General features: G+C 40.4%; 1 protein-coding gene across 2 annotated transcripts in view; it reads left to right on the forward strand.

The window, feature by feature from the left end:
* ENTPD7 (ectonucleoside triphosphate diphosphohydrolase 7) overlaps positions 1-11,937 on the forward strand; it is a 65,754-nt gene extending 53,817 nt beyond the window's left edge. For both annotated transcript variants that reach the window (XM_082631561.1, XM_082631560.1), the window contains exons 12-14: positions 1,233-1,318; positions 3,370-3,531; positions 5,036-11,937. In XM_082631561.1, coding sequence (XP_082487687.1) covers positions 1,233-1,318; positions 3,370-3,531; positions 5,036-5,267 — 480 coding nt within the window. In that variant the 3' untranslated portion in view covers positions 5,268-11,937. The remainder of the gene's footprint in view (positions 1-1,232; positions 1,319-3,369; positions 3,532-5,035) is intronic.
* Positions 11,938-12,284: the final 347 nt, after the last annotated feature.

A 12,284-nucleotide genomic window follows, 5' to 3' on the forward strand; every position in this document is an offset into this window, starting at 1 on the left:
AGGGCTCAAGTTATTACTTGCCCAAACTGCTAGTGGCTTAATATGTTTTCTTTCCTAGGTAAAAGATGATTTTGTTTGCCCTTTTTTTTTTTTTTAACTTTGACTCAACTGTTATCGTCCCAGTGACACCTTCCTTGGCCATCCTATACAAAATTGCAGCCCTCCCCAATATTACCTATTTCCCTTTCCTGCTTTATTTTTCCCATGAGCACTTACGTCATCTAACCCACTCTGTGTATGTATGTGTATATGTATATATGTATGCATGTATATTTGGTTATTGTCTGTCCCCCACCACTAGAAAGTAAGCTTCATAAGGAACGAAATTTTTGTCTGTTTTATTCACTGCTGGATCCCCCCTAGCACCTAGAATAGCACCTGGCACATAGTAGACATGCAGGAAATGTTAGTTTACTAAACAAACCAAAAGGAATGATTCCTTTGGTGAGAATTACAACACAGAGGCAGGCCAGTGATAGATCTTTTTTTTTTAATAAATTTATTTTATTTATTTTATTTTTGGCTGCATTGGGTCTTCATTGCTGCAAGCGGGCTTTCTCTAGTTGCGGCGAGCGGGGACTACTCTTCGTTGTGGTGCGCAGGCTTCTCATTGCGGTGGCTTCTCTTGTTGCAGAGCATGGGCTCTAGGTGCGCAGGCTTCAGTAGTTGTGGCTCACGGGCTCTAGAGTGCAGGCTCAGTAGTTGTGGTGCATGTTGCTCCACGGCATGTGGGATCTTCCTGGACCAAGGCTTGAACCCGTGTTCCCTACATTGGCAGGTGGAGTCTTAACCACTGTGCCACCAGGGAAGTCCCAGTGATAGATCTTTGACCATTTTCTGTTCCATCTGTTTGACCTACTCATGTCAGTCCTACGTAGGATAGAATGAAGCTCTGTTTGGCTTTTGATGTTGCTACTCCTGGTCCTAACCTTACCCATCTCTGAAGCCTAAGAGGCTCAGGAGCCATGTCAGGCAGGCTTCGTAGTGAACGTGGAGGCAATAGGAATAAAAAGGACTATTCCCAGGTCACTCAAGTCACTCAGTGGCCTGAGTTCAGGGACTTGCCTTGCCCAGGACCTGGCACTGTGTTTGGTGAATGAATATGCCATTTCTGTTTTCCTTTGTCAACTAGTAGCCCACAAGTAACTTTACAAATAGAACAGCTATGACTGTGGTGGAGTTACAATTTGCCTCCCATTTCATGTTGCACCATTTCTCTGTGGTTGTTCCAGGATTACTGTGGCATGACTTGGTCAGTACTCACTCAGAGATTCAAGAATGGCCTCTTTTCATCACATGCAGATGAGCATCGACTCAAGTAAGTAACTTCCTTTTCTCCCTTAGATGTGGCCTTAAAATGTATGAATGGGACTTCCTTGGTGGTGCAGTGGTTAAGAATCCGCCTGCCGGGACTTCCTGGTGGCGCAGTGGTTAGGAATCCGCCCGCCAATGCAGGGGACACGGGTTCGGGCCCTGGCCCAGGAAGATCCCACATGCCGCGGAGCAACTGGGCCCGTGAGCCACAACTGCTGAGCCTGTACTCTAGAGCCCACAAGCCACAACTACTGAAGCCTGTGCACCTACAGCCCGTGCTCTGCAACAAGAGAGGCCACCGCAATGAGAGGCCTGCGCACCGCAAGGAAGAGTAGCCGCACTAGCGTAACTAGAGAAAGCCTGTGCACAGCAACAAAAAAACCCCAACGCAACCAAAAATAAATAAATAAATTTATTTAAAAAAAAAAAAAAAAAAAAAAGAATCCGCCTGCCAATGTAGGGGACGTGGGTTCGAGCCCTGATCCGGGAAGATCCCACATGCCACGGAGCAACTAAGCCCGTGCACCACAACTACTGATCCTGCGCCCTAGAGCCTGCGAGCCACAACTACTGAGCCCGCGCACCACAACTACTGAAGCCCACGTACCCTAGAGCCTGCGCGCCACAGCTACTGAGTCCACACACTGCAACTACTGAAGCCCATGCACTCTAGGACCCACATGTCGCAACTATTGAGCCCCCGTGCTACAGCTACTGAAGCCTATGTGCCTAGAGCCTGTGCTCCACAACAAGAAAAGCCACCACAATGAGAAGCCCAAGCACCGCGACAAAGAGTAGCCCCTGCTCACTGCAACTAGAGAAAGGCTGTGCGCAGCAATGAAGATGCAACGCAGCCAAAAAAATTAAATGAAATTAAATTTTTAAAAAAGTGTATAAACAATGAGTGAGAGAGAGCGAGTGATAGTACAGATTGGATTTTATGTTGAAGGAGAATTTGGTTATTTCAGATTTTGATTTTCTGAAGGGTAGAGGCCAAAATAGTGAGCTTATTTTAGTGAAGCCAAGGGAAACTGGTGGTTACCAAAAAGTGTTCTCTCCAAGTGGTTTTAAATCAAAAGTGGTGGTCTTTTTATTTTTAAATTTTTATTAAAATATCAAACATGCAGAAAAGTAGAAAGAACAGTAACAGAAACCCACGTGTAACTGTCACCCAGCTTCAACAAATATCAATATTTTGCCAGTTTGGTTCATCAGTCCTCCCATTTTGTAAATGTTTTAGTTAAAAAAAATTTAAACATAAACAAAAATAGAAAAGTATAATGAACTCCTGAATATCTGTCACCCAGCTTCTCCCCTAATAGCTGTCAACTTCCAGCCCTCTTGTTTCATCTGTTTTCCCACCCCACAATTCAGTCATTTTGAAGCAAATCCAAAACATCATATTTGTAGATATTTCAGCATTCTCCCTGAAGATAAGGGCTGTTAGAAAAAAAAAGAAAGAAAAAGAAAAGTAAAACGTACTCACAGTAGTGTTGTTACATTGCATAGAGGTGTTCTTCACTTTTGTGGTAAATGTTAACATAAAGGAAGCTCAGATTTGGCTCCACCTAGAGGTGAGGAAGGTGAAACGGGGAAAGAGAGGTCTTTTTGACATCTAGTGGGATTAGCAGAAAGCATTTGAATTCTTTTTTTTCTTTTTTTTAAAAAAATTTATTTATTTTTATTTTTGGCTGCATTTGGTCTTCGTTGCTGTGCGCGGGCTTTCTCTAGTTGCGGCGAGCGGGGGCTACTCTTCATTGCACTGCACAGGCTTCTCATTGTAGTGGCTTCCCTTGTTGTGGAGCACAGGCTCTAGGCATGCAGGCTTCAGTAGTTGTGGCACACAGGCTCAGTAGTTGTGGCTTGCAGGCTCTAGAGCACAGGCTCAGTAGTTGTGGCGCACAGGCTTAGCTTCTCCGCGGCATGTGGGATCTTCCCAGATCAGGGCTCAAACCCACGTCCTCTGTATTGGCAGGCGGATTCTTAAACACTGCACCACCAGAGAAGTCCCTCTTTTTCTTCTTTAAAAAAAATTAATTATTTTTTGTCACACAGATATCAGTGTTTTAAGTCAGCTTGGATGTACCAAGTTCTTCATGAAGGATTCCACTTTCCCTATGACTACCCAAATCTGCAGACAGCCCAGCTGGTCTATGACCGAGAGGTTCAGTGGACACTGGGAGCCATTTTGTATAAAACACGCTTCTTACCACTCAGGTAAAGTGGACTGACCAAGCTGGCATCTTGAGCTTAGAGGATGTTAGTTGGTGCCTCAGAATAGGTTTCTTAAGTAACCTCCCCCTCAAAAAATAAAAAAAAAACCCACCCAAACTCCCCTTATTACTGCCACGTGAAACTACTATTACTTACCAGGCATGTTGAAACAGAAAGAAGTCTGAGAATTATTGGTCTGGAGTATGTTCTTCTTTGCAATTTCAGGAATTCAGTGGGTTTTTTTTGGCCATGCCGCGTGGCTTGTGAAATCTTAGTTCCCCGACCAGGGATTGAACCCACGCCCTCGGCAGTGAAACCGCCAAGTCCTAACCACTGGACCGCCAGGGAGTTCCCAGGAATTCAGTTTTGTTTATCTACAACAAATCAATCTTTAGAATTGAGCTCTTACTAACAACTTCTAAGATACTGACTGATGAACTAAAGTTACTCTGGAACTATCTTATCTGACTAGAGGACTGGGATATGTTGTTCCTATACAGCAATCTTTCCTAATGGGTAGAGTCACTCTAGAGATCATATCATTGACTTGGAAGGCTTTTTGGTGGGCCAGAATTAGAACAAAGGACCTGAGATGCTTTTAGGGGATGTCTTGCTCTTATGTACCGTAAGATATTTGGGATAATTTTTAGGTGCTCTCTCCTCTGGACTATTTCAAATAAACTAAGATGAACTCTTAATCTTTGGTGCCTGTTTCTTTAAACTCAATACAGAGGTCAGGCGGGTGAGAGGAGTGGGGAACTGGAGAGTATGTGCCCCAAACAAAAGGCTGATTAACGTCATGCAGAAGTGCTGTCCCAGCATCTGCCAGCTCTCCTTTGTCGAGAAGCCAGAAATCCATATTTTATATGTGGTCTTTCTGTTTGGAGATTCACATTTTTAAAAAACACTGCAGGTCAAACAGAATGAAAATGGATCTGGTATCTGGACCATGAGAGAAGGGCTTCTGTTCTAGACAGATCACTGCACTTAGGTTTACATGTCTATTTTTTCTTCGGTTTACAATACAATTGATTAAGTGACAGCTTTCTCTAGATAAATCCTAAATCCTCAGGAAGCACAGCAACTTTTTTTTTTTAAAGTTTAGATATACTCTGATTTCTTGATTAGATTCAGGGGCCACCCTACTCTCATTAGCACCATATTTACAAACTGTGTAGGCCAGGGTGGTATGGGGTCACTGTTAAGACTTATTTGACAGATGACCAGTCTTGTCTTACTGTTCATTTCTTTGGCTTCTAATTTTGCCCCCAGATTCTAGAGGGGATAGGGCTGTGAGGCTCCCTCTAGGCCAGGGAAAGGAAGGTACAGAAGGAATCACACATACCAGCTCTGGGCCTGGGGACATGCTTCAGCTTTGCTTGCTCTGTGGAGCTGGTATTATAGCATGTTTACATGGATGGAGTAAATAGGTAAAACCACTGGCCCTTTTAAATCGGCATGAATATTTCTCTCCTAAACTAACATTTCTTTCCACCTTCTTCCTTAGGGATCTACGGCAGGAAGGTTCCCGACAGGCCCATGGTAGCTGGTTCCGTCTCTCCTTTGTGTACAACCACTATCTTTTCTTCGCCTGTATCCTGGTGGTGCTACTGGCCATCATCCTGTACCTTCTGCGGCTACGCCGAATTCACCACCGACAAAGTCGAGCCTCAACCCCATTGGACTTACTGTGGATCGAGGAGGTGGTGCCCATGATTGGGGTACAGGTTGGGCCATGAGGCTGGACAGGTTCTAGGGGAACTCAAGTATTCAGAATTGCTGCCCATTGAATTCCACCACTCTCTGGTACTGGCCTCAGATGCTGCTTTGCCTGACTTTGTGGATATTTGGCCTTGAAATTTCTACTTTAATACCTACTTTAATTCATTCTCGATATCCAGGTCCTCTTCTCTGAGAGAAGCTGTAATTTAGTCTATGAAGAACTAAATGAGAGATTGGTGCTAACAAAGGGAACCAACTTTAGTCCAATTGAAGCATGCTTCTACTCCTCTATCTGAGTGATTTGGTGTGCTCCTGGGATCTAGACTTTTCTCCCCTTGCTTAAAGCTTGAAGTTTGGCATTGGGCACACTGGAAGTCTGGTTGAAACCAAACTTGGAGCGTCTGATTCAAAGCCGAAGACATTCTAGCAAATGCAGCAGCCCCTTCTTTCTCTGTAACAGAGATATCACTTATGTGGAGATCCACAGCCTTTAATAGGGATCCAAGATCTTTGCAGTTCAGCGGAACAAATAAGAATTTCCAGGCAACCAAAATAACACAGCTTCTTTGCTTACTCGACAAAGAAGCCATTGTGAGTGTGGTCCAAGATCCCTGACATACTGTTGCTGATGTTAGTTTGTGATTTTAAAAGGTTAGAACCCTTTCTAAATGAATGGTCCATTGACGATTTTAACAATATTTTATCTGATGCCTGGTAAGACCAGGATAGAAAATTTTTCCATGTCTATGTGCCTCACAGGCTGTTTGGGCATTAATTTTTCTTTTTGAACCTTAAGTGTGCTTGTAGGGTTGGAGAAACTGTGATGGGAATTGGAGACCTAGATTTGTCTGGTTTCAGGTCACTGTCCTCTAGGCCTATTTTTATGAGTCCTTATGTGGGAAGATTAAAAAAAAAAGAGTTCCTTTATTTCACTGCTAAGATCAATATGTATTTTGGGAAGGGATGCATTTGGATTGTTTTTAAAGAAGGAAAGAACAGTATCAGGAGAGTGGACAAAGGCAATAAAATCCAAGCTCTTATTTATTAATATTTTTTCTGAGAAACAGAAGTTCTCTCAGTTTGACTCTTGGAATATTTGAAAAGAAACAAATCCCAAACTTTGGAATAAACATAAATCTGTTAACCTGGCAACTTTCAGAATATTTCTTAAGAGATTTCTCAGTCATAAACAGCATTTCCATTAATGGGGAGAGAGGAAAAGCCATAGTAATTACATTTTTATCTCCTACCCTTCAGGAGCTTTGCTTTTTCTCTGCATTTAGCCTTGAAATTGCACAAGGATTTCTTTTTCATCCCTGTGGAACCTTCTTTATCCGTTAATAACCATCCCTCTATGTAGCCTTAAATGTCCTGCCCAAGAATATGCTCCCAGAGTTAAAACAGATTTCCTTTTTGTCAGCTTTGAGTTCTAGGATTACATGAGTAGGGGAAAGGTCCTTGACTTTAAAGGGAAAAGAAAGTGGAATTCTTAAAAAATAAATTCCATACTGGGAGCAGAAAGGAATTAAGTGCTTCATAAAACCAAGAAAAATAAATCCAAATCCTCCTAGAAATAAAATGGGTTGAAAATAAGTATACTGACTCTTGGTTGGTAGGTGAAAAGATCATGAGTCTTGAATTGTTTTCAAATTAGATTAAAATGGTTCCAGCAAAGAGTCTTACAGGTTCCTTTGGAAGTACTTTTTACTTTTCATTAGGGCTTATGTCACAGCAGTTTCCTTTAATTTTTAAGGTTTCTAAATTGCCTTGATTTTCTTTGACTTCTTATCTTTGTACTGTGAGTGACCCCTTGCCTTATGAATGCTGCTTATAAATAATGTCATAATATGTTTTGCTAGCCATTGCCTACTCAGGTAACTCTTTTCCCCTCTCCTTGGTTTCCAAATACTATTTTTGGTCTTCTTGTGTGATCTAGTGAAAGATCTCAAAAGCTGCCTAGTTGGCTAACAGTGATCACATTTGTATGCTCAGAATGAAACTGAAGCATGGAGGAGGTGGTGATTAGTCCAATCTAATTAGCTCAAAACTTATTCTTCATCCTGGCTATGATAATAGCTACCATTTGCAAAGCACTTATTGTGTACCAGACACATATTTAAGAATTTTATATATATTATTTGCTCATCATGATAACCTTTCAGATTATTGTGTTCTTTTTATAGTTGAGAAACTCAGGATACCTGTTTATCATTTTTTCCATATAAATGTATTTCTTAATTTATTTTAATTAGTCTTTGAATTTTTTTTTTTTTTTTTTTTTTGCGGTACGCCGGCCTCTCACTGTTGTGGCCTCTCCCGTTGCGGAGCACAGGCTCCGGACGCGCAGGCTCAGCGGCCATGGCTCACGGGCCCAGCCGCTCCGCGGCAGGTGGGATCTTCCCGGACCGGGGCACAAACCCGTGTCCCCTGCATCGGCAGGCGGACTCTCAACCACTGCGCCACCAGGGAAGCCCTGAATTTTTTAGTGTTATATCCTTTTATTATTTAATATTACAGGATCTAGGCTTGTCTACTGCAGTGAGTAAGGCATCTTAGAGTTCCATGGTATAAAAATAAGGATGAATTTTTGTCATACCCCTCAGAAAAACTGAGTATTTGCTCTTGGTTCTGGTTCCTGAGCTTCTTCCATTGCTCCCAATTAAAAATTTTAAATCAAATCTCATTAGCTAGAAACAGAAGCCATTTATCCCTTGCTGAGTGCCAATTATATATATTACTTTCTCAAAATGAAATATTCTTACTTATAGAATCAGACAGTCTATCTTCCCTTTAACCCTGTTTTTGCCCTCAGTTTTAAAAGATTTTTAAAGATTTCTATTTGCATTTCTGCATTTTGAGCGGTTCTCATGTGAAAATAATTATGATTTCATAAAATTCACATTCCACTGGTTCCTTTGAATCTTACCAAGCAGTCTTCTTTATAACAGCAGCAATGAACCTGAACTGTTTCAGTGCTTTAATTACTGAGATAGGTCACAAATGTCAAAGTCGAGCCAGTGGCTTATAGGAGTGAAGCTTTATTATTCTTTATGTTGGTACAGCCCATCACTTTTCTCTGAATTCTTATCATGAGAACATAATAAAAATATGTATAATACCCAATTATTTGGCATTACATTCACTTAAGTTGCAGTTAATTCTAAGCCAAATTATACCATCTTTCTCTCTGTACCTTAGCTCCTTGAATTGATTTTCCTTGGTCTAGGAAATTTTAGGCACTTTCCCCGAACCTTGTACTTATTCTTCTAATGTTATCCGAAGTATTCTGCCTCTGCCCTCCTCAGCCTAAGAGCTTTCTTTAACTTCAGAGGCCTTAGGCAGTGATTATTAAAATGTGGTTGAGTCTGCCATATGCTTGCTAAGCTAGTCATTTTAGGCATTAACACTTATTATCACCTCCATATTTATATTTTTGAGATACAGTAACTTCTCACTGGTATTATTTATATGCCCCCCTCACCCCTATTCTCATAGTTTTGTGTTCTGCTTTTTGTCAGGGGTGAAAGACAAGTGGGTGGTGTGATTTAGGGCAAAGAACAGCAGGCTTCCAAACAGCAGATTTGGATTTTAGCCCTGGCTTTGTCATTAAGTAGCTCTGGTACCCCAGGCAAGTCACCTGCCCTCTCTGGTTCATTTCTCATCTATAAAACAAGATGGCTGGACAAGATGATCTGAGGCCAGTTCCAAAGGGAGAAAAACTGGCCTAAGGAACTAAAGGCAGAGAAGGTAGAGAAGTGATATAGTAGTTTCAGGAAGAGGATTGTGGCCTTTGGTTTAGAAGATCAGGCTGCCCAGAAGAACTAGTGGTCATTTCCTACTTTATCCATAGTCCCTGACATTAAGGTTGGTGGGAATGGACTTTCCAAAAGCAATCATCATACCTCAATTTCAGAAAATGAGATTTTTTTTTTACGCTACTGACAATTCTTATTTATTGAAATCAGTGCTTAAGAAACTCTACCTGTGAACACTTTGAAATCCCAGTTCAAATCACATTAAAATATTCCATGATTCATACTTTCAACCAATTCAGATTGGTCTCTCTTTCCCAGTTTATCCCAACTGGTGAAGTTTTACACAATAAACATCTTTAGCTTCCTAGAGTTACATTTTTACTTGTTTGACTTATTTGCTGATTTTTGTAATGTGCTTATATGATAAAAAATTCTATGAAAGTGATAGGACAATTGGTTAGAGATTACTTTTTTTTGACTTTTATTTATTTTTTTATACAGCAGGTTCTTATTAGTTATCCATTTTATACATATTAGTGTATACATGTCAATCCCAGTCTCCCAATTCATCCCCCCCCCCAAATTTCCCCCTTTGGTGTCCATACGTTTGTTCTCTGCATCTGTGTCTCAGTTTCTGCCCTGCAAACCAGTTCATCTGTACCATTTTTCTAGTTTCCACATATATGCATTAATATACCATATTTGTTATTCTCTTTCTGACTTACTTCACTCTGTATGACAGTCTCTAGATCCATCCACGTCTCTACAAATGACCCAATTTTGTTCCTTTTTATGGCTGAGTAGTATTCCATTGTATATATGTACCACATCTTCTTTATCAATTCATCTGTCAATGGGCATTTAGGTTGCTTCCATATCCTGGCTATTGTAAATAGTGCTGCAGTGAACATTGGGGTGTATGTGTCTTTTTGAATTATGGATTTCTCTGGGTATATGCCCGGTATTGGGATTGCTGGGTCATATGGTAATTCTATTTTTAGTTTTTTAAGGAACTTCCATACTGTTCTCCATAGTGGCTGTATCAATTTACATTCCCACCAACAGTGCAAGAGGGTTCCCTTTTCTCCACATCCTTTCCAGCATTTGTTGTTTGTAGATTTTCTAATGAAGCCCATTCTAACTGGTGTGAGGTAATTCCTCATTGTAGTTTTTTTTTCTTTTCTTTTTTTTTTTTTTGCGGTACGCGGGCCTCTCACTGTCGTGGCCTCTCCCGTTGCAGAGCACAGGCTCCAGACGCACAGGCTCAGCGGCCATGCCTCAAAGGCCCAGCCGCTCCGTGGCATGTGGGATCTTCCCAGACCGGGGCACGAATCCATGTCCCCTGCATCGGCAGGTGGACTCTCAACCACTGCGCCACCAGGGAAGCCCCAGGGGTGTTGAATTTTGTCAAAAGCTTTTTCTGAATCTATTGAGATGATCATATGGTTTTTATTCTTCAATTTGTTAATATGGTGTATCACATTGATTGATTTGCGTATGTTGAAGAATCCTTGCATCTCTGGGATAAATCCCACTTGGTCATGGTGTGTGATCCTTTTAATGTGTTGTTGGATTCTGTTTGCTAGTATTTTGTTGAGGATTTTTGCATCTATATTCATCAGTGATATTGGTCTGTAATTTTCTTTTTTTGGAGTATCTTTGTCTGGTTTTGGTATCAGGGTGATGGTGGCCTCATAGAATGAGTTTGGGAGTGTTCCTTCCTCCGAAAGTTTTTGGAAGAGTTTGAGAAGTTTGGGTGTTAGCTCTTCACTAAATGTTTGATAGATTTCACCTGTGAAGCCATCTGGTCCTGGACTTTTGTTTGTTGGAATATTTTTAATCACAGTTTCAATTTCATTGCTTGTGATTGGTCTATTCATATTTTCTATTTCTTCCTGGTTCAGTCTTGGAAGGTTATACCTTTCTAAGAATTTGTCCATTTCTTCCAGATTGTCCATTTTATTGGCATACAGTTGCTTGTACTAGTCTCTTAGGATGCTTTGTATTTCTGCGGTGTCTGTTGTAACTTCTATTTCATTTCTAATTTTATTGATTTGAGTCCTCTCCCTCTTTTTCTTGATGAGTCTGGCTAATGGTTTATCAATTTTGTTTATCTTCTCAAAGAACCAGCTTTTAGTTTTATTGATCTTTGCTATTGTTTTCTTAGTTTCTATTTCATTTATTTCTGCTCTGATCTTTATGATTTCTTTCCTTCTACTAACTTGGGGTTTTGTTCTTCTTTCTCTAGTTCTTTTAGGTATAAGGTTAGATTGTTTATTTGAGGTGTTTGTTGTTTCTTGAGGTAGGATTGTATTGCTATAAACTTCCCTCTTAGAACTGCTTTTGCTGTATCCCATAGGTTTTGGATCATCATGTTTTCATTGTCATTTGTTTCTAGGTATTTTTTGATTTCCTCTTTGATTTCTTCAGTGATCTCTTGGTTATTTAGTAACGTATTGTTTAGCCTCCATGTGTTTGTGTTTTTTACATTTTTTTCCCTGTAATTGATTTCTAATCTCATAGTATTTGTTCAGAAAAGATGCTTGATATGATTTCGATTTTCTTAAATTTACTGAGGCTTGATTTGTGACCCAAGATGTGATCAATCCTGGAGAATGTTCTGTGAGAAGAAAGTGTAATCTGCTGTTTTTGGATGGAATGTCCTATAAATATCAATTCAGTCTATCTGGTCTACTGTATCATTTAAAGCTTGTGTTTCCTTATTAATTTTCTGTCTGGATGATCTGTCCATTGCTATAAGTGAGGTGTTAAAGTCCCCCACTATTATTGTGTTACTGTCAATTTCCTGTTTTATAGATAGCTGTTAGCAGTTGCCTTATGTATTGAGGTGCTCCTATGTTGGGTGCATATATATCTATAATTGTTATATCTTCTTGGATTGATCCCTTGATCATTATGTAGTGTCCTTCCTTGTCTCTTGTAACATTCTTTATTTTAAAGTCTATTTTATCTGATATGAGTATTGCTACTCCAGCTTTCTTTTGATTTCCATTTGCATGGAATATCTTTTTCCATCCCCTCACTTTCAGTCTGTATGTGTCCCTAGGTCTGAAGTGGGTCTCTTGTAGACAGCATATATATGGGTCTTGTTTTTGTATCCCTTCAGCGAGCCTGTGTCTTTTGGTTGGAGCATTTAATCCATTCACGTTTAAGGTAATTATCAATATGTATGTTCCTATTACCATTTTCTTAATTGTTTTGGGTTTGTTATTGTAGGTCCTTTTCTTCTCTTGTGTTTCCCACTTAGAGAAGTTCCTT

This window comes from Mesoplodon mirus (genome assembly GCF_964341445.2).
Source record: "Mesoplodon mirus genome assembly, chromosome: 2".
NCBI classification, from domain to species: domain Eukaryota; kingdom Metazoa; phylum Chordata; class Mammalia; order Artiodactyla; family Ziphiidae; genus Mesoplodon; species Mesoplodon mirus.